Source organism: Kogia breviceps, chromosome 16 (genome assembly GCF_026419965.1).
Source record: "Kogia breviceps isolate mKogBre1 chromosome 16, mKogBre1 haplotype 1, whole genome shotgun sequence".
Lineage (NCBI taxonomy): Eukaryota > Metazoa > Chordata > Mammalia > Artiodactyla > Physeteridae > Kogia > Kogia breviceps.
The window spans coordinates 30537884-30561783 of NC_081325.1; the positions used below are offsets into that span (position 1 = coordinate 30537884).

General features: G+C 37.3%; 1 protein-coding gene across 2 annotated transcripts in view; it reads left to right on the top strand.

The window, feature by feature from the left end:
• The first annotated feature begins 409 nt into the window (after window positions 1-409).
• PCDH17 (protocadherin 17) overlaps window positions 410-23900 on the top strand; it is a 103252-nt gene continuing 79761 nt past the window's right edge. The window contains exons 1-2 of one of the 2 annotated variants that reach the window (XM_059041899.2): window positions 410-1001; window positions 1797-5477. In XM_059041899.2, the coding sequence (XP_058897882.1) occupies window positions 2907-5477 (2571 nt within the window). In that variant the 5' untranslated portion in view covers window positions 410-1001; window positions 1797-2906. Of the gene's footprint in view, window positions 5478-23900 lie in introns of both variants that reach the window. The other variant, XM_067016217.1, reaches the window with a different exon arrangement.

Below are 23900 nucleotides of genomic sequence, written 5' to 3' on the forward strand. Positions count from 1 at the left end.
GAAGACCGCAGCTACCCTATTCTGCAAGCTCGCTGCGATTCCCGTTTCCGTGTACACCGGATAAAACAATATATAAATCGCTGCCAGACTTTTTTTTTTTTTTTTAATTCTCTTTTTTCCAGAGGAAGACGGTGGAGGCGTTTCTCCCGATAGTTAAAGACTCGGGAGACCCTGCGGCGAGGCCCTGGGCAAAGCCGCCACAGCACACACGGGGCTCGGCTAGCCGGTCTGGTCTCCCACCTAACTGATCTAATCAATGGCTCTGAAGCTCTGGGGCTCTGGGCTCCGCCCCCGCCAGTCTCTCCTCCGCCTTCCATTGGGTGCGGGCCGAGGAGGCAGAGCCTTGCTCCTCGCGCGGATTGGCTGGCAGGAAATCAGTATCAATGTTTAAGCTGCGGCGTGAGGTGAATAGAGTCAGTCAGCAAGAGGCGCTGGGGAGAAAGCAGGGACTGCGAGGCCCGCGGATACGGCAGCGCGGAGGGCGGCTGGGGAAACGCTACTCCAACTGTTGAATTTTCACCTTTCATTTCCACCGATGCTTTGCTTGCGGAGATGGATATATTTGCTTTGAAATCCGCACGTCTTTCGCAGGCTGTGAGCTGATCGTGGCAGGCACCAGATTGAAAGACACCATCCGTGACAAAAAAGGAGGAACCCCCCCAAAAAAACAACAACAACTAAAAACTACCAAAAACCTCCACAACGGACTGCACAATTAACTACGCACACCGGTGCTGGACTTTGTGAATAGAGAACATTGAGAGGAAAATCGTGAAATATGATGCGGGGCTAAGCTGTGAGCAGTCACTGTAATCCAGATTTTTCTTCCTTTTTTTCCCCAAGACTCTGAAAGATTTGGGGGTTCCTTACGCCTAACAAAAAGGGAAGGTTTTTTTGTCGTTGCTTTGTTTTGTTTTTTGTTTTTGTTTTTATTTTTAAATAAATACAACTTGCAAAACAGACGCCTTGCTATCCAGAGCCTCGGACTCCGGCAGAAAGAGGTAGAGTAAAAGTGCTGCTGGATTCAGCTTCACCTCCTTTCTTCCCTCCCTCCCTTTCTCTCGCTTTTTCTTTTTCTCCAAACATGAATCTGGCTTTTCTTTTTGTAGAGTGAGTCAGAGAAAGCGTTAGGAAGAAGCCACAACTAATGTATGTGAAGGGAGGACCATGAGGCGAGAGTGAATACGATTCGTTCCGCTACTTCTGACTCATCCGGCAGATCGGAACACCTGCATTTCTGGATGTGTCATTCCCGTTTGTCGAGGCGCCTCGACAACCCGAAATAGTGTGTAGACAGACCCGTGCCTAGCGGTAGCTACCCGGGGAGGGCTCCCCTGGCTGGACCGCCGCGGCCGCAGCTCCTCGCCCGCTGCCCTCGCGAGTCGCCCAGAGAGACTGCGAGAGCGAGACTGCAGAATGCATCATGCCAAACCTTGATGCGTTCCTTTCATCCAGCCCACTCCTCCTACTATAGAAAAAATTGACGAAAGAAAAAAACAGCCCGCACTTTATTCGCTTCAAATATTCACCACTTTTATTCCTCGCCAAGGTTTTCCTTTCTAGATGAAGAGGGCTGGGAGGCAGGGCCATTGGAAAGAGATGCTGAATAGAAAGAAAAGAGAGGCACTTGACAGCCCAGCCCTGTGAATGCAGAGACTGTTTCCCTTCTAGCGAGAGACAGGGAGAGTGTGTGTGCGAGGACTGGGAGGGTGGCTCCCCCTTCTTTTTTATTCCGCCTCTCCCTTCCCCTTCAAATCTGCACATCCAACCATGAGTTGCCTGTTGATTTCCTTTAGCCTGGGAAGAAAAGCAAACTGGAATTAAACTGCATTGAGAGAAGTCCTTGCCCGTGGGGAGAGAATGGGTTGGTAGCGGCGGCTACTGGCTCAGCGTAGAGAAATCACAGAGTGTGCTCTACCAACAGAGGCGGAGATACATCTATACCTTTTCCCCCCTCCCAGTAGACTCAAACCGCAAATGCTGATCAGGCTGTGGCGTTCTTGACTTGGGGAAGAGCCTTTTCCGAGGAAGAGAGGGAGGAGCCTCGTGGAGGGAGGAAACTACAAATCGGGACACTAGTTCTTTGCGCTGCATTTCCTCCCCTCCCTTTGGGTGCTCGGAAAGGAGAGAGAGAGAGAGGGAAAAAAATATATATCCTTGGCTGGGAGATGCAGTCTGCCGCCACCGCTGCCTCAGCCAGCAATGCAAGATTAGATCTGTAAATGCAGCAAAACACGGCCTGAAAACAGATCAACCCGCGAAGCAAGCAGACAATTCACAGGGCTCCGGCTATTTTGAAGCTTCAAAATATATCTGACTGTTTCTTCGTTGTTCCTCATCCCCAACAATTTCGTCACAGGAGAGGAGAAACAAGTAAGGATTTCACTTTCTGATCTGCCTAGAGACACACCTCCCCGCTCCCTCCCCTACCCGATGTGAAGAGTATTCCGGAGGCAAAGAGCTGGAGTGGATTTGCAGCGCCCTAGCGGGAGCGAGGAAAACCTACGGATTCTTTAGCTCATTATCATCCTTCCCAAACGCGATTTCCTTCTTATCGCTGGTCTCATCGCTCAAGTTTGAGTCGCCCGAAGTCCGGGCGGGAGAGACAAAGCTCCGGGCTCGCCCCCAGCTGCAGGGAGCCGCCGCCTTTGCTCAGTGCCCCTGCAGCTCTGCTCCACCGCTGCTTCTCGCCCGGTGCGGATGCTGTAGATCAACAGGTTCAGGGAACTTGAGCGGAATAAGGAGAGACCGCCGGGTACCGCAGCCCGGGAGCGGAAGGAAGGAAGGATCCATAGACTTGTGGCTTGGGTCGGGGGCGCACGCTGCGCCTGGGCCCCAAGCTGGCGCGCACCCATCCACTCGCCCCTCCAGTCCGGCTACTCCTGCCAATACCCCACCGGTCTGGGATGTACCTTTCCATCTGTTGCTGTTTCCTCCTATGGGCCCCTGCCCTGACGCTCAAAAACCTGAACTATTCCGTGCCCGAGGAGCAAGGGGCCGGCACGGTGATCGGCAACATCGGCAAGGATGCTCGACTGCAGCCGGGGCTTCCGCCCGCAGAGCGAGGCGGCGGTGGCGGCGGGCGAAGCAAGTCGGGTAGCTACCGGGTGCTGGAGAACTCGGCGCCGCACCTGCTGGACGTGGAAGCCGACAGCGGACTCCTCTACACGAAGCAGCGCATCGACCGCGAGTCCCTGTGCCGCCACAACGCCAAGTGCCAGCTGTCCCTCGAGGTGTTTGCCAACGACAAGGAGATCTGCATGATCAAGGTAGAGATCCAGGACATCAACGACAATGCTCCCTCCTTCCCGTCGGACCAGATTGAGATGGACATCTCAGAGAACGCGGCCCCCGGCACCCGCTTCCCCCTCACCAGTGCGCATGACCCCGACGCGGGCGAGAACGGGCTCCGCACCTATCTGCTTACGCGCGACGACCACGGCCTCTTCGCGCTGGACGTCAAGTCCCGCGGCGACGGCACCAAGTTCCCAGAGCTGGTTATCCAGAAGGCCCTGGACCGCGAGCAGCAGAACCACCACACGCTCGTGCTGACCGCTCTGGATGGCGGCGAGCCTCCGCGCTCGGCCACCGTGCAGATCAACGTGAAGGTGATTGACTCTAACGACAACAGCCCCGTCTTTGAGGCGCCGTCCTACCTGGTGGAGTTGCCCGAGAACGCCCCGCTGGGCACCGTGGTCATTGATCTGAATGCCACCGACGCCGACGAGGGTCCCAACGGCGAAGTGCTCTACTCTTTCAGCAGCTATGTGCCCGACCGCGTGCGGGAGCTCTTCTCCATCGACCCCAAGACCGGTCTGATCCGTGTCAAGGGCAACCTAGACTATGAGGAGAATGGGATGCTGGAGATCGACGTGCAGGCCCGAGACCTGGGTCCCAACCCCATCCCGGCCCACTGCAAGGTCACTGTCAAGCTCATCGACCGCAATGACAACGCTCCGTCCATTGGTTTTGTCTCCGTGCGCCAGGGGGCGCTGAGCGAGGCGGCTCCGCCCGGCACCGTCATCGCTCTGGTGCGGGTCACTGACCGAGACTCGGGCAAGAACGGGCAGCTGCAGTGCAGGGTCCTGGGGGGAGGAGGGGCGGGCGGCAGCGGCGGCCTGGGCGGGCCGGGAGGTTCCGTGCCCTTTAAACTTGAGGAGAACTACGACAACTTCTACACGGTGGTGACTGACCGCCCGTTGGACCGCGAGACACAGGACGAGTACAACGTGACAATCGTGGCACGGGACGGGGGCTCGCCTCCACTCAACTCCACCAAGTCGTTCGCCGTCAAGATTCTGGACGAGAATGACAACCCTCCTCGCTTCACCAAGGGACTCTATGTGCTGCAGGTGCACGAGAACAACATCCCTGGAGAGTACCTGGGCTCGGTGCTTGCCCAGGACCCTGACCTGGGCCAAAACGGCACAGTGTCCTACTCCATCCTGCCCTCGCACATCGGCGACGTGTCCATCTACACCTATGTGTCTGTGAACCCCACCAACGGGGCCATCTACGCCCTGCGATCCTTTAACTACGAGCAGACCAAGGCTTTTGAGTTCAAGGTGCTCGCTAAGGACTCCGGGGCGCCCGCGCACTTGGAGAGCAACGCGACTGTGAGGGTGACAGTGCTAGACGTGAATGACAACGCTCCGGTGATCGTGCTGCCAACGTTGCAGAACGACACGGCTGAACTGCAGGTGCCGCGCAACGCCGGGCTAGGGTACCTGGTGAGCACCGTACGCGCCCTTGACAGCGACTTCGGCGAGAGCGGGCGCCTCACCTACGAGATCGTGGACGGTAACGACGACCACCTGTTTGAAATCGATCCATCCAGCGGCGAGATCCGCACGCTGCACCCTTTCTGGGAGGACGTGACGCCGGTGGTGGAGCTGGTAGTGAAGGTGACTGACCACGGCAAGCCCACTCTGTCGGCGGTGGCCAAGCTCATCATCCGCTCGGTGAGCGGCTCTTTGCCCGAGGGTGTTCCCCGGGTGAACGGCGAGCAGCACCACTGGGACATGTCGCTGCCGCTCATAGTGACTCTGAGCACTATCTCCATCATCCTCCTAGCGGCCATGATCACCATCGCCGTCAAGTGCAAGCGCGAGAACAAGGAGATCCGTACTTACAACTGCCGCATCGCAGAGTACAGCCACCCGCAGCTGGGCGGGGGCAAGGGCAAGAAAAAGAAGATCAGCAAAAATGATATCATGCTGGTACAGAGCGAGGTGGAAGAGAGGAACGCCATGAACGTCATGAACGTGGTGAGCAGCCCCTCCTTGGCTACCTCCCCCATGTACTTCGACTACCAGACCCGCCTGCCCCTCAGCTCGCCCCGGTCGGAGGTGATGTATCTCAAACCGTCCTCCAACAACCTGACTGTTCCTCAGGGGCACGCGGGCTGCCACACCAGCTTCACCGGACAAGGGACTAATGCGAGCGAGACCCCGGCCACTCGGATGTCCATAATTCAGGTAGGAGACTTTTAGCATAACTGGGACTTCACATTTTGCTGGTTTTGGAGCTGTCCTGAAACCTTTGGAACAGGACTAGCCACACTGCTAGTAGCAGTGAGAAGGGAACTTTTTTAAATGTAAAGGATTTACACTTTTGCCACTGCGTGTACAACATAATCTATACATAACTCCTCCCATGTAAATAGTCAAATATCTACAAGATGTAAATGTCTTACTTTTGCATTTTTAAAGTTTATTTTTATAGGTTTTAAAATGTTACCAGGGTTCAGTATTTCATAGTTTATTTTACTATATTTGTTGGTCCACATTTCTTTCCACAACAGAGGATTACTCGAGAGAGAAAAAAATTGTTTCAGTTAATTGACTTAATTTTTTTTTTATTTCATTAAAAATAATCTGATGACAAAAGAAAGAAATGTATACCCCAATATTAAGAAGTAAAGTACTTGAAGCACAACACAACAACCGGTCAGAATGCCAGAGCCTGAATCAATTTGAGCTAAGGTTTCACTCCTTACCCCCAGAAAAATATCAGTTTTTATATTTAAAAAGTGTTTTATGTTTAAAAGTGCTCATGAATCTCATTTATTCTTCAGGTGAAACTGTAGCACAATGCATTAGTGTAGCTTAAGGTTTGGAAATGTGAGTTATGCTCTGAAGATCTTCCAAAAGTTTGAAAAAATATAGGCTCTGGATAATGACTAGTATCTATCTATGAAAAGTTTATATTTATTTTGTCCTGTGATTTTTTTCCTGGTCTTCTTCCTTGGAGTCATTGAGGGATGAACAGAGTACAGTAGAGGAGTGTACTCACTCTGTGCTGTTGAAAACAGGAGGCAAAGTTGCACTAAAGGCACTTGTGCCAAGAAGAATTCAAGGGTGCATTTAGTTTGCATACCGAGTATTTTCAGTATATCTGAGTGATATTTAATATCTATTAGATAGTATAATTTAAAGTTATTGGTATATGAAAAAAACTGACCCAGCATGGACACTAGACTCTAACAACAGCAGGTGACTATACTGTGTCTAGTTATTACCTAGTTTCTTTTCTCCACATATCAAGTTGTGTTATGAAAAAAACTTAATTCTTGCTTATTATAAATGCATGTTGCTACAAATTACTCTGGATGAGCAATACTTGAAATTCAAAATTGAGTTCAACTAAAAGTGACATTTGGGGAGGAAGATTAGTCTGGGGCAAATGAAAATAATTTGTTCACAGTTTTGTGCTTTGAAAAAGCAAATACTGTTTTTATTATTAAAACAGAGTAGTACAATTCCATAATCTTATAATTTTTAACATAAGTGTAACAAATACTAAAACTCAGCAGAACTTTTCTTATAATAATGTACTTGTAAAACAGACTCGTACTTGACGCTACCGAACACCAGAATATCCACTGTAGTATTAAATCCCACTTTTTACAGTGTTTACTACACACCAGTAATCATGATTTTTTGGAGGTCTATATAAAACTGAACAAGATATTCCTCCCATAAAAACTGTAGTTTCTTTGAAAGTCTATGAGCGTGTAAAACTGGTATTTATGATAATTTCTTTAGAGGGATATATGTTAAAATATATATATAGATCTTTTGCAGTCATTTTATAAATACACATTTGTTATATACCTTTCTTATATTTTTACCATTGACAGTTAAAAAGATATCACAGAGGGTTAATGCTTAATCTTTCACTTCAAGTACTATGAGTTGAATTCTTATTTAGGGTCCAGTAAAAATGAAGTTTGTGCAGTAGAATTCTCAGCAAGCCTGATTCCTGGTCAGATTAGTGAGGAACAATGTTGGATAGGAGTATCCAGGAGGTTTTGAGGGACAGGGGTCCCTATACAGGTTTACACCATACTGTTCTTGAAGCTGGTCATTGCCCAAGGGATGGATGATGATGGTTCTCATTAGCAGTAAAACCTGAGCCAAAGCAAATCTCTCTCTCTCTCTCTCTCTCTCTCTCTCTCTCTCTCTCTGTCTCTCTGTCTCTCTCTCTCTCTCTCACACACACACACACACACACACACACAGAGTTTAAACAGCAAACAAAGGAGACAAACTTCCTTGCTATTCCCTTTCTTCTGGAATCTTAATTAATGCCATAAAGACACAGAAAATGTTTAAGTTCTTGAAATTGTTTCCACAGTGGCTCAGTTGCCCATATTGCTTCTGCCCTGGAAATATCCTCAATATAAAATGTTAAAACAGGCTCTTTTTTATTTTTTTCTATTGAGTTTTTGTTGTTCTATAAGGGATGTCTTTTAAATTCCTAGTATGTTAATTTCCTTTTAAATGTGTCAGGTTTTTCTCAGTGCCTGTTATGGAGAACGGAGTAAACTGAGTACAGTGACCTTGCTTTCTTTTTTTTTTAAACTAGTGCGCTGCACTTTGTGCTGACGTGACATGCCCAAATTAAAGTGTTTAGGTATCCCATACTCTTGTTTCTAGTGCATTTATTAGTGTGTGTTTATTTAATCCAGCCTGCTGAGGAAACACACTATTAATCTCGTGTATATTTCTGAAGGAAGAATTTTAATTCACAGTGCAACTGGGCTGGCAGCTACTAGGTCTGGTTTATCTTTATTTTCCAGCATCTTGGGTGCTGTATAGAATATTCCCAGTGTATTTCTATTGATGGAATGAAAATAATATCATAATTGTTTTGAGGTAGAATGGTAAAGAGTGGTGATATGAAACAGGAACTTTAGGACCTAAAAGACTCATGTTACAGCTCAAGTTCAAATTTCTCAAAAGATTTTGTGTGAATCACAGGGTCTAAAATTTTAAGATTAAGATATATAGATTTGGGGGCATCAGAGTATTTTTAGTGAAAGTGGATACAGAACAGTCATGTAAACTGGTGTAGAAACAGTGGTTCAGGAGAAAGTATTTTATGGCAGATTTTCTTCAAGTTTCTCAGCCCAAGTAAAGTCAGTCTATGAAATGTTTAAACAATTGACTAGTGATTAAAATATCCTCAGCAGTGTGAATCATAATATAGTATTGTTATAATGAGATATTTTATTTATTTTAAAGCTACAAAAATGATTTGTGAAAAATAGGAACACCAGATTTTGTGATAGGTAAGGCAAATATATTATTACACAAATTTATAAAAGCACTCTTCATAGGAGCGATTTCCATGTGAATTATTTCATAGGTTAATATGAGAATCTGAAATCAAGTAGAGGTCCTTACTAATTGTCACGAGTAACTGCTAATCCTGGTTTATCAAGAATTATTTGTCCCGGGGTAACTTTTCAACAGGTGTTTTCAATGAAGGTCGTGCTGTGAAGAGGGAGGAGGCTGGAGACTTCTCACTGGTGGGAGAATTTCCAATTTTGCTGGAACATATGTATTTTCAGAATTTCTTTTGGTAGCACGTAAAATGTAGTCATTTTAATATGCTGTCATAGAAGAAAATATATTGAGCCAGCAGAATAAGATCTATTGAAATAAATTTTTGAAAAGAATACATTCTTACACAGTGTTTTACAGTTCAGTTTTAAAAGATTCACATTTTGGTTGACTTTAGATTTTTTATGCTGGAAGAGGAAATTCTTTTGATATACCTGGATGGCCTTTTCAATAAAAGCAAATTAAACACATGATAAATACTTATAATCAATACAAATATATAAAAATGAGATTGAGGAATAGAGGGCTAAAGTATCATAGTGTAGACAATAAACTCAGTATTTTAGAATGAAAAGGTGAAAGAAAAAGTCTTTCCTAGCAACATTAACCATTGTCTGCCTTGCTACTACTTCTCTAATACAAGAGATTATTGGCTTGGGACTCAGATGAGTTTTCAAGGCCATTATCTTCAAAACTTCATACTCTAGTATGTTAGTGATTTCAGTAACAAAGTGTGTGAACAATTTTTTCATTTACAATTTTAAAGAGTTTTTACAGTGTTATTCCAATATGGCACAGTTTGATTAATTACATGCATTTATTTCCATAAACTTGATATACGTTTCTATTTCTAGGGGTTTGGTGGGCTGAGAAGGAAGGGGATATCCCTTTCTTACTGCATGTCTCTAGTACTATCTTGTCCACTTTTTTTTTTAAGTTTTTTAAAAGATAGGATTAATTTCTACTTCAAATTAACATGAGTACACAATCATAAAACATATATTTCTGTTTTACCATATATTAAAATAGTACAAATAAAGTGGAAGTAAGTTTAACTAAAAAGATAATGATTAAAGTGGGTTGAGTTTCTTTGGAGAAGAGTTTAAAATCCAAATTATTATAATCATTCTTAATACATTATTTTTATTCTTAGTTTTGTGTGCACCCATGAAAATCTCAGCTTCAACGTAAATCTCTGTGCATTTCTCTATTTTATAATAATATGAACACTCAAAACATGTAACTCTTTTACTATATGAATTAGAAACCTGAGAATCTCATTTTTAACATTAGTTGATCTAACTACTCATGAGGTATTAACTTCTTTACCGATTAGTTTTTAGTTTTCAATACAATTCTCAAAATATTAGCTAGGTAGTACTTTATCATCCTTACGTTCTTATCAGTCTTTTAAAAATGGAAGAGTAAGATGATTTTTAATTTTACTGAAGGTCTTTTAGTGAGTTCTATAATTTTACTTGAATTCTATGACTGAATTTTATAATATCAATAAATATTGTCATATAGAAATCTGCACGGATGACTTTGAAATTTTTTTCTTGGCCTCATCATGTTATTTAAGGCTGTGTGCGATCATGAAAAATATCATATCATAAAAAAGTATGCCCTAAAATTCCTATCTCAACTTCTTGAACATATTTTTTAGTCAAGAAAAAAAATGTACATGTTCTAAAACATTATCTATTGCCTATAACTATATTGATCAAGCCACACCCAAAAAATAAAATAAAATAAAAACATATTTTCTAGAAACTTTTCTTTATAAAGTTGATATTATAATGCATATTATTCACTGTTTTATGGTACACAGATATACAGTTATATATGAGGTTAAAATAAATGAATTATTCTTAAAATAATCCAAAATATCATCCCCTAAAGGACTAAGAAATATACATATTTTAAAAGAAAAACACCTTAAATATCTCCAGATAAATACTTAATATTGTTGAAAAATACAGTGTTTATACTTTATCATGTTTCACTACCATTGTCAGGTTTCAAATTTTACACTGTTATTGCTGCTTGTGTAATATAATGCAGTAAAAATATATCTATAAAATATGTAAGTTAAAATATTTTTAAAAATTTAAGATTAATAAAGGTTTACATGCATTTACTGCAGTGAAGGTCATCTCTGCCCATATTTATGAAAATGTGAGGAATCAAACTTCCTGGCAAAATTAACATATGTGTATACATATATATATATGCCTTTATATTTTCAGTATAATGTACATAAATACTCAAGCACAAATATTAGCCCATTTTTATACTTTTTTAGTTCAAAGGTAGTTCTCCTCTTATTAAGGATAACTCAAACCTTTATTTTTCTTTGAAAATATTTTAAAACTTGATGACTCACTGTTTTAAAGCTTCAAACATTTTGAAGTTCCTTAAAGTAGAGCTAGTGATTCCAGAGCAATTAAGGAACACATGGTCTTCAGTGGACAATAGGTTGGAGTTTATGTAGATTAAGACAAAAAAAATTTCATGCAATTTTCTGATTGTTTGGTGAGGCTGGTGGGATGGCTGGAGGCACTGTGAGAATATATGCTGGGAGTCTGATGATGAAACAACAGGACGAAGGTGAAGCCACTAGAACTGCGCTCACGTCAGTCAGGAAGTGAAGCTTAACACTCCTATGCTGAGAAGTCTTGCAATACACTCAATTCTTACAAATGCACCTGCTAATTATGATATTAGTCATTGCTCCAAAATGTGTTCCCTTCAGTGATGCTTCTGTTTAATAAATCCCACAGGGCATTATCTTAAAGCCATATTTTAGTAAAGCCATTAGGGAAAGTTGCTTTTTTTTTTTCTATTGAATTCCTTCAATCAATGACTGTATATTTGTTAGAAAATAGCGTCAAGGTCATTTTGCCTGTCAATTTGAAGATAGTGTGACTTCTCCCACCCACCTACAAAACACTTTTAAATCTTCATCAGACCTACACTAATCTATTGTCAACCTATTTTAGCAGAGAAGATGCTGACAAGAATTCCCTTCAGTGGCACACAATATTTTACAGTTAGTCATAGCTTTCACCAGTAGCTTTGATGGTGATATATTGCTATCCTTTGGTCTCCTGAAATAAAGTATCTATAATAAAAAAGTCCTTAATGATATCAACATTCCCTACCGTGACTAAGCAGAAGCCTGCTCTCACCTCCTTGCTACTTCAGAAGTATAAATTCAATATTTTTAAGGTAAAGCAAAAAAAAAAAAAAGTAACAAAATACAAATGCAAATTTGTGGCAGTGTACGTAGCATTTTTCACTTGTGTGCCCCATGGTCTTCCAGTGATAGACTGTGAAATTGGTTTCAGACAGTGTTTGAGAAAATCTATTGATATACATGTGACACTCTTCTATTTGTTCTGGTCCTAGTGACATTCTGATTACTGGTATTTGTAGGCTCTGCCCTGGATATATTCCAGGGAGCTTTATTGTAGTAAAATGACTCTTACAGTTCATTGAGCATCTAGCATAAATGTACTAAATATGATTGGCACGTTTGCATATATTTATTCAAAAAATAAGGCAGTTAAACAGCATAATTATGGGAAAACGAATCATAACAATAAAAGACCATTTAAGTTAACAAGCTTTGTGATCAAAGGATAAATACAGGTTGGATAAATTAGACTTTAGATGTAACTAATCTACATAAATAGACTTTGGTCTGATTAGGGGAATGGAATATATTAAAATAATTTAATGGTATTAGAAATGCATTTTATTTCAGATATTATGAAATATTTAAAGACGAGTTATTTTCTTTATGCTTCTATTTGATGAAATGATCATGAACCATATTTGTGTTGAATGAAAAATGTGCAAAACTTGTAAACTTGTTTGGTAGAATACACCCTGTCCGAACAATATTTATTGTCTTTTAGACTTTTAATGTTTCTGATTGATTTTTAATTAGTGGCACACATTAAAGTGACCATTTAAAGGCCAGTTTCTTGTTTACTTTCTTTATCAGCTAAAAGTAGCTTTTGTAAAATATGAAAGTGTGAGCATTAAAAGTCTATTTCAAGTTTTCAGAGCTATATATTCATAATTGTTTTGTAGATATATACTGTTTTTAAGAAACACTAGATACATGTTTGTAAAATATATTAATACTTAATGTAGATAATGACTTTATGTTCTCAAACTTTCTAATGCTATTTTGGTGGCATATATATGTTTAAAGAGATTTAACTCAACTAATTTATTTCCAACAACTGTGGTGCTTAGGTATGTTTTCTTCAGCTTCATTTAGTGGTAATTTTTAAAAATGTAATTTAAGCATAAGTCATCAATTGGTATAATTCTTTACAATATTTCTACCTGAATCCTTAATAATCATTGCTAAGCAATGATTGGGTTGTACTTATACCCAGAATTTTTATGTCCTCCAATTCAATAAAATTCAAATTGAAATATACACATATATCCTAAATTTTGATATCTTTCTTTTATAAAGCAGAAACACAACAAGTATTTTATTGTAGGCAGACATGTTCACAGGGTCAAAATTTCTTTTTTTATTTTTATAATCCAATTTTAGAAAATCAATGTCTTAGAAAAATTCTTAAATTTTTATTTATTTGCAGTACGAACACTTGTATCAGTTTTGAAACCTAGAATTATAGTTTTCACTCTTAAGATATATTAATTTCTTTTCTCTTCACAGACCCCAATATAAATACCTTTGCTGAAAGCTCTTCATTTCGTTTACCACAGAATATTTTACCAGAATATACTGAGATTATTTTAGGACTGCGTATTTGGTAAACTTTTGCTATTTTTCCACAACACCAGAGCAATTGCATATGCAGAGTTGATATTTATAAAGGCAGTTCACCTATAATTACCATGAGTAGGATTATCTAACCACAGTGTAAATTGAGCAAAATACGCTTTTACTGATGTCCCCATTTCAGTAGATGAGGTAACAGTAAGAAGTTAGAATGCTTGAGAAATAATATGTTTAAAATCTTAGCAAAACTTACTAAGAAAAAATGTTATCCTTTAGTATTTGGAAAAACAGGACTTAACTTTAAAAGGGGATATTTTCCATTTCAAACTTGATAATTGCTTAGTGATACATCTTTATATAAATATGAGGCATAAAAGTTTTCTGAAATTTTGAAATTTGAAAAATAATTAGCTTTGATTTCAATAGTTCTATCAGCAAAAACCCAGAAGATTATCTAAATATTGGTGAATTCTATTACCGTGTCTTCTTGAGGCACAAAATTCTCTCTATTTTGCTTTGGCAGTTTTGCATCTATTTTAAAATAGTTTATCCAAAATTAACTTGTTGCATTAAGAATGTGAATATGAGGAGTTATAAGTAATGCAAAATGAAAGAGAAATCAACCATCTATCATTACTAACATTCCCATTAAGACAGAATTAAAGATTACATGAAAACTTGCCTTCACATAGTTTGAAGGCAAGACAGTTGATTTCTTTATTTTTATTATTATTTTAGCTTTTCATGACCTTGTGTAACATTAATGAAATGTTTGTTCTTTTTATTTTAAGCCAACCCTTACTCTCTTATTTTAATATTCATTGATTAAATCAGAATTTCTGATTAATGAGAAATTTTGGAGGTACAGTTGACTCTTACTTGGCATGGTATATGCATGGTATGCATTTGTAATTTTAGCAACTATGAAAATATGTTGGTGCTAATGCATGAACCTAAATGTAGATAAAGACAGGATGACTGAGAGCAGGTATTGTATGAAAAATAGGAAATATTTTAATACAACACATATATTGAAAAAATAGTTTATAACCTTGCACTTTTAGTGTTGGCAGATGCACGGATAGTAATTATTAGCTAAATTTCCAGATCCTGAACTTCTAGGAAAGCTACTATTTATTCCTAGATAATAATAAGGCAGGAAATAAGAGAACTATCCTACTAAACAAATCCCACTCACAGGCAAGGTAAGGGTTATTGACAAAAGCCTACTCTGCGGTGTGGCCCTGATATCAGATGTGCCAATAACAACAAATGAAGCAAAATGGCTAAGTTGGGAGAAACTAAGTGACAGGAAATAAATTTAAGGAGACATTTGTTTTCTGATTTTGATCAATAGACTTTCCATGTTTTTTTTTTTTTTATAATTAAGGCAATTACATAGTTATTTGGCTTAGAATGCGTGCCCAGGGCCCTATCTCAAAATGCTATTTGTTACCACATGTGCTTATTTCTATTTAAAAAAAGAAACATAATTACTATGAATCTCAGCAGTCTTAGAGTAAATTTTTGCGATTACAATGCTTACCTTGGGCAGATGTGTGAAAATGGCAGATTAATTCCTGCCAGGATCTTTCTGTTCCTCGTGCATTTTTAGGTTTGGTGTTGCCTGCTTATTAGAGCGGCTCTGTTTGCTATGGTTAAAGGTTATGTCAGTGTTTCCATAGTAAATCTCTAGAAATGAAGATCCACAAGTCAGCCATTAAATTTTGCCTTAGGTGAAAAGTTGACATGTAACGTCTCAGCAAAGGAGTAGATAATATTTTCCATCACACTCCTCTGTTGTCTGGTTAAGTTTGAAGTAAATGGTAGTAGGACCATTTGGCAGTGTTGAGAAAGCAGGACTTAGACTAGCAGGCAAAAAGAAAAGCGCACTCTTTTGAACTATAAAATAATATCTAGTCAACAGAAGTGGATGGAAGTATTTTAATTCTGTGCTTGATCCTAAAGCTACTTAATGCATAAGAATTTTAGAGTCACAATAAAAATATTGAGGCTGGATAGCTAACGAGATTTAAATTTTATCAATTTCCATTCATTCCTTCTTTTGATTGTGATATGTTAACTCTATTATTTTTTTTAAATTGGGGTTATAGTTGCTTTATAATGCTGTGTTAGTTCCTGCTGTACAACCAAGTGAATCAGATATATATATATATATATAGATATATAGATATATAAAATCACCTCCCTCTTGAACCTCCCTCCCCCCACCATCCCACCCATCTAGGTCACCACAGAGCACCGAGCTAAGCTCCCCGTGCTATATAACAGGTTCCCACTAGCTAACTGTTTTACACATGGTAGTGTATATATAGCAATCCCAATCTCCCAGTTCATTCCACCCTCCCTTCTCCCTGCTGTGTCCACATGTCCGTTCTTCATGTCTCCGTCCCTATTCTTAATAAAGATCTAATTGATCTACACACAAATTAATGTTATTAAGTCTGAACAGTTTTAAACCTCTGGGTCAATGTTGTAACTCATAATTAGTAAAGTTAATTTGTCACAAAGCGGTCTAGATAGGAGAATGCTTGAGGACAGTGACCACATCCACCTTGCTGGTCGTTATAGTTGAGAGAACCTAGCATGGTTTCTATTGCATAGTGGGCACTTAAAATATGAATTATTTGTAATGTCTTGTGATCACTGATCAGATATGAGCAGGAGCTTGGATTCAGAATTAGAAATTACTAAGGTCAAACCTAAGATATCACGTACAGAAACATGCTGAAATAAGGATCTGTTGCTAAATAATTTATTTGAAGGTGGCCTATTTGATCATTTTTATTTATAGTTGTTACCTTTTTAATAACTACAATGAAAGTTCCTATACAGTTTTATTGATAATATTACCAATTCATGGAAAAAAACAGGTGATCAAGGTTCACAATTATGAGCATCAATCTTTTCAGAATGTGTTTATATTTATATGTGTATATGTAAATCCATATATATATATATATATATATATATATATATATCCATAAATATATTTACATTGTATCAAGGGAAATGGTGTTGGTAAGAGAGTATCTTTCATCTTTTGTTCTGTTCCTTGGTATGGTTAATAAAATATTGAAACTATGCAATTCAGGTGTTATATTAAGGTTTTGAAAATCACACAGATCTAGTAAATTAAGAAACTAATGTGATCCGTTTTTCTATGTTTTATTTAATTTTAAGATAATTATATTTATAGAGACTTCATAAAATATACACTTATTTTCTATATGAATTTTTAATGAAATTATAGATAAACCATAAATAGTAATCTTGATTACATTTATTTGTATTTGTTGACAAATACATTTATTTGTATTTCTTATGATTTAATCACTTTGGTACCAGCAATTTGCCATTTGATGACAGGAAAAGAAAATCACCATGAGCAGTTATCAAATGTATGTAATAATACTAACTCAACTTACAAAACTTTTCTTGAAATTTCAGAATCTATCTTGCATAGGTAATATGAAATTTCAGTGCACATTTTGGGGAAACATAAACTACATGTTCATGTTAACAGTATTTTCCCATTGCAGTATTGTTATTTAAAATACATCTACCACCTGCAAGGTTGTTCAATCCATAATCATTAATTCAAGAATAAATAATGAAATAATTTAAAGAGCTCTTAATTGAAATACTTTACTACTTTTAAGCTATTATAGGACTTAATTACTATTTATCAGAATTTTAAATTTTGATAGCAAAATTCAAGTAAAACAATAAGGAGGCTTGGTAGAATAAAGACTTCAAGCAGAATGAGCTTTCAAACCATATTCAAAATTTAATTATCCTCATTTGCCAGAATAGCTCAAAATGATGAGATTCAAAATGATTGGGAAAAAAACAATAGAAAGGAGCATAGAAATATAAACTTTAAAAGTTTAGGATTCACTGTCAATTACCATTTATAAAGAAGAGAAGAACTTTTGGAAAGATTAAACTAATAGTGTCAAATATTATGTAAGATTAGCCTACAAATAACAAGTTCTCAATGGAGACATATATATCCACAATTATCTAAACATTATAGTTCAAGTCCATCTGTAAATTCACAGTGAACTATCTGGCATTTTGGGGAAAAAAGGCCCATCAGCAGTCAGAGCTGCTCTCTCCAGAAGGAAAACTAGGGTGGGTCTTGGTTTCATGGCACTACAAGAGGCCTGTGTATCTGGGGAAGATACTCTTTTAGACATAGTGGATCAGAAGCTGGACCTGTAATACTTCATAATCTGTCTGAATTTTAATTCTTTCTCAGAATGTGCTTGTTCTTGAACTATTATACATGTGTGTTATTTTTGTTTTGTTTTGATTTTTTAGAAAAAGAATACAGCTGAGAAATCTTCTGGAAAGGTTGCTTCCAGATAATGTTGGTAGAAAGTGAATGGTTTGCAAATATACTAGATTTCATGAGTTTAGTCTTCACATAAAACCGTATAATCTAAACACATGTATCATCAGCTTAAATTTTTCAAAAGTTGTTTATATAACTGAAAAGTATCATTAAAATACATAATTTGAGTGAAGCAAATGGAAAGGAATTATTATTTTTATCTTATACTGACCTGTTCTAATTCTTTTCTTCCTATCTTTGCCCTCTGTTCTCTTTTCTGTGATATCCATTCAGAAAATTTATTTTTACAGGGATACCTTAAGAACCTTACACATTAGTTTATAGCTTAAATATTTTAAAAGAATGTAGATATATAGGTTGATGAGACCATGGTGGTATTTATCACCAGATTAATGTTTACCTATAGAGTTTTCCCTCATTATCTGTGAGGTATATGTTCTAGGACCTCCGTGGTTTCCAAAATCCAAATATGCTCAAGTCCCTTATGTAAAATGGCATAGTATTTGCATATAACCTACACACATCCTCACGTATACTTTAAATTATCTCTAGATTACTCACAATACCAAATGCAATATAAATGCTGTGTAAACAGTTCTAAATACAATGTAAATGCTAGGTAAATAGTTGCCAGCTTGCAGCAAATTAAAGTTTCGCTTTTGGGAACTTTCTGGAATTTTTTTCCCCCAAACACTTTCTGTCTGAGATTGGTTGAATGTGAGGATGTGTAACCTGAGGATATGGAGAGCTTGACTACATGTACATTTGGACTTGAGATTATATAGTTATTTTACATAGTGGAGCTATATGGGGTGGGTTGGATTTCAGATGGGTTGGATTGATAGTATTATGTTTAATATTATTTAAATGCATTTAATAGACAAGAAACATATTTATTTAGTTAAAACTAAAAAGCTTCTTGGATTTCCCTTAATCTAGACTTGAGTATATATTTTAAGAAGTAAATTATTGATGTTCTTTTTTGTGTAAAAACAATAAAATAAACCTCTCCACATGACTCCCTCTTTTTGTTCTTCAGGCAAGAGTGTTCTCTATTGAGATAGAGTAGAGAAAGAATCCTCCATCTGCCAGTCCCAAAAATAGAATGCTTAGTTTTTTACCTCTGGATAAATCTTCTTCATATATTTATGCCTATGCAGGTCAGAGAAATAGACTAACATATCAGTGCATAACATAAGGAAGGGAAATTTATAGTTAAACTTCGTCAACAAATTCATTAAAATTATTTTCATTTGAAATTTTCCATTAAGCCTAAGTGAACTTCAGCTTTATTTAAATACTCATCGTTTAACTAGAGAAATTAAATCTCCAAGGATACATCTGTTATTTAATGATATTATAGTTTGGGTTTTGTTTGGTGAAAGCTGGGATGGTGATGGAAAGGCATTAGGGGTCGGAGAAGGAAAGGAGCTCTAATTCAATATCCCCAGGTAATATGATATAAATAATTGGAAAAAGGAGATAGTATTTCAGCTGGTTAATTGTAATAAACCTATCTTGTTAGAACATTAAGGTAGAATCAACATGTTGGGAAACAGATAAAAGGTGCATGAAAGCATTTAAAATCCAATCATTAGGTTTTATTGCACCTATCTGCTCCCAGGAAATGTAATTGGAAATTTGATTCATTGACCTTTAGTTGCCATTTTGGATCACAGTTGCAAAGCCTAATGTTTTCAAGTTGGACATTTGAAGTTAATTTGATAGAACCATATTCAGTACATTTTTAACCCAATTATCTTTTTGAACAAAATTTCAAAAACTAAAATCAGACTTAATGGGTTGGTGTGTATTTGACAAAGCATCAGCATAGTTATTTAATCCTGAATCTGGTTAAAGCAACTAATGTTCAACTTAAGGTTTCTATTAACTAGAAGGACTGGCGAACTTTTTACTGTTGTTTTATTCACAAACTCCTGCTTCTCATTAATTATTCTCTGAATCTATATTACACTACATTTATAGTTACAACATCCAATTACACTAAAATTACTTACCATGACATAAGAAAAAAGCAGTATTTAGTATTACAGGTGATTATCCTTAATTTCAAAAATTTGGGCACTCCCCAACCCCTTTCACCAACATAATTATGATGCCACAGGACCCTCCTAAAATATTTCTTATGTCTTCACTCAGAAGGGTGATATATAACAAAATTATATGCCTAACAGGAGAAATACATTATGTAAATTGATCATGATTTCTTGTCAGCGTCTGTGTACTGCTCTGCTCACTGAAGTCCGTATAACTTGGAAAAGAATCATGATTAGATGGGTGTTTCTGCAGCCTATGAGATCAAATTTCTGAAATGTGTATATAGTGATGAGCCAGATGTACACAGCTTAACCTTATAATCCTATTTCACAGCTTTTCCAAATACTTGGAAACTTGTTAAGTATGAAGCTGATTATTTTGGCAGCATAGTTCCATTAATAGGATTCAGATCTTCCTTATTTACAATCCAGCGCTGTTAAAATAATCTAGTATGTTAAATTGACATGGAAACTGAAAAAAAATAATCCATTTAAGGGCTCATTGACAGGGAAACTTTTCTCTAAACCTCTTTAATTTTTTTTATTGACTATAATATTAGAACACACATGGTGCAGGTGAATGATGTAAAAGTTTTAGATACTATGCTACCACCACTTTGGTGTGAAGCAATTACTACTCGGATTTCTCATACTTCTATCGTAATCTTGATAAGCCATATAAGACCATGCATCTGCCCTTTACATATATTCCTTTCAGCATTATCTCAGTTGCAAGGCCTTGCATGTCATTTGACATGTTAACTTATTTTAAATGCACTCATCCTTTTTTTTTAATGAATAGAGGCAATACAGAATAATGTAATAAAGTGTCATGATTTCCATTATGCTTATTTATAGGTTCTGCAGTAATAGATGGAGAGCTTATTGTTATGCTTTCAGTTTGAGCTATTTATGCACCATGTTACTAGGTGCACCATTTCATATTTTTGATGTTCTGTCCTCTCAAGAAAAAGGGTATCAGAATCCTTAAATCAAATTAGACTGGGAAGAGTTCCATACTTTGTCTTTTTTATATTAAGTTCATAGTTTTATAAACTACCTGACTCTGCTTGAATAAACTCATGCTCCTTCAGAGAAAGGAAAAACCTATTTTTCAAACTATATATTACAACCTGATCCTCTGTTTTGTAAAGAAGGAAAAAGAAAACAGACTATCAGTGACGAGAACAATTCTGCTTTTTTCTTTTTTGGGAGAATTATCTACTTTGTGTTTTATATTTACACAAAAATGTGTCTAATGGACCCAAAATAAGGAGACATAATATTCTTAACATCTCTAATCATTGGGGAAAGGCAAATCAAAACCACAGTGAGATATTACCTCGCACCCATCAGAATGGCTACAATCAAAAAGAACACAAATAACACATGTTGGCAAGAACATGGGGAAAAGGGTACCCTTGTACACTGTTAATGGGAGTGTAAATTGTTGCAGCCACTGTGAAAAGCAGTATGGAGTTTTCTCAAAAAACTAAGACTATAATTATCCTATGACCCAGCAATTCCACTCCTGGGTATATATCTGAAAAAAAAAAAACAAAACACTAATTTGAAAAGATATATGCACCCCAGTGTTAATAGCAGCATTATTTAAAATTGCCAAGATATGGAAGCAACCTAAGTGTTCATCAACAGATGAGTGGATAAAGATGTGTTTTATATATATATATATATATATATATATATATATATATATATATATATATATATATACACACACACACACACATACAATGGAATACCACTCAGCCATAAAAAAATGATATTTTGCCATTTGCAGCAACATGGATGGACTTGGAAGGCATTATGCTAAGTGAAAAAAGTCAGAGAAAGATAAATACTGTATGATGTCACTTATATGTGGAATCTAAAAAATATAACAAACTAGTGAATATAACAAAAAAGAAGCAGACTCACAGAGATGGAGAACAAACTAGTGGTTACCAGTGGGTGGGTGGAGGTAGGATAAAGGTGGGAGTATAATCTATTGGGTGTAAATAGGCTCAAGAATGTATTGTACAACATGGGGAATATGGCCAATATTTTGTAGTAACTGTAAATGGAAAGTGACCTTTAAAATTTGTATTAAAAAAAAACCCTTACAGCTCTAAAAATAATCAAAAAGACTTGGAAAAAAGAAAATCACTGTTTCTACTAGGAGATGCACCTAGCCATTCTTCATGGTGAAAGATACTGAAAATTAATTTCCATATTAATTGGCACAAGTCTGAAAACAGATATTCTGAAAAGCTAAGGAACTGGTATTTGTCAAGGTAAACCAGAGAATATTTGTCCAGAAAACCTGGCATACCCAGAAATTATTCAGATAATGACATCAAATAAAGGTTGTAAGAATAATTGTACATTTTAATAAAATATGCATGGAAATCCCTACCAAAAAACCCACATAGAATTAGGTAACCCCTAAAGAAGAACTCTTCAAGGACAATTGATATGTAAATATGTATTGAATAATAAGATCTTTTGACCCTTATTTTTTGTGTGTGACATATTCCAAAGATGAAGTTGCTCCACTGAGACTGTGCCTCTAGACCTGTGTGGTCATTGCTGGTCTAGTGTCTTTTGGATTTCAACTACTGTACCATCACACTGGGAATTTGTAGTCAGCCTCCAGGGATGAATTGACTACATTTGACCACAAGGCCAGTTACTCCCTTCCTGCTTGATTTTAAACAAGTCAACAGTTTTCTTAGAAGATACTTTACTCTTGGGAAAAACAGCTATATACAAAAGTCTGATATGTAAAAATTGTTTTATTCATTAAAATAATTTCAAGTTATTTTCCAGTATATGTGACTTTGAGTTTCTCTTTTCATTTTTTTATACTGACTATATTTTTTCCCTAATTTTAAGAGGAATTCTTACTTATTGCAAAAATTCCAATAAAAAAGCCATACTTAAAACAGTGTCTAGTATATAATTAGAACTCACTATATACCTGTGGACTGAAGATAAAGTTGAATTTAATAAGTTATAATTGCTTGTAATTTAGAACTCAGAGGTAGCTATTGCTAACTTTTTTGGTTCAGATCCACAATCCCTTCTCTAATTATGAAATCTAAAGGACTCAGGCCTGAACAGATTTAAGGCTATTTTAAATTTGTATTTATTCCACTTAGTGTTAATATCAATATTTTTTACCTGAAAAATATTAATATGTTTAATTTTGAGGTGTTATACAAGTCCCCGCTGGGATGAGTAATACGTGACATACACACACACACGCACACACACACATAACTAGATTTTTCCAATAAGTGGTATATACTACACAATACTGTAGCCAACTATATTTCAATTTTTAAAAGTGGTACATACAAAACATAATATATTAAAGCTGCTTTTTCCTCAAAATTATATAAATGTAGCATAGATTCTATGTCAATGATGTAGTTTCATATAAATGGTGGAATTCTTGGCCAATTAATGGATATATTATAGTTCATTTCATCAGTTACTCTCTGACTGATGGATTCTTTACACTGAGATTCTGTTCCCAATGTCTTGGTTTAAAAAAAAACAAACAAACTTGCTTTTCAGTCCAGAGCAAGTTGCTTAACTACTTTTTTCTGTTTTCTTATCAGGTGTAATAATATCTGTTACTCATAGGGCTGTCATAAGTGTCAAGAATGAAATATGATTGTGCATATAAATAATATTCATGATGCTAAATTCTGAAGAAATATTAACATGTTATTATTATTTTCATTAACAGCAAAAGACATAAAACATTCTGGAGCAGTTAAACTTTAGGGTGTTGATATGTAGACATATTCCCTGTAAAAACAAAATTTCAGTTGGCCTCAACGTTAGCATTTGTACAAGAGTATAGTTTTATCCCAGATTACTTATGCTTATAAAAAAGGAATTTTCCGGGAATGCAAATGTATTTTACTGTACATTTATATTTTGACTTCTCGGAACCAGAAGTGATCACTTTTGTTTTAATGTTAAATAGACATTTTAAAATGTGACTGATTTTTGATAGACTATCTTGTGAAAATTGGTTTCTAGAT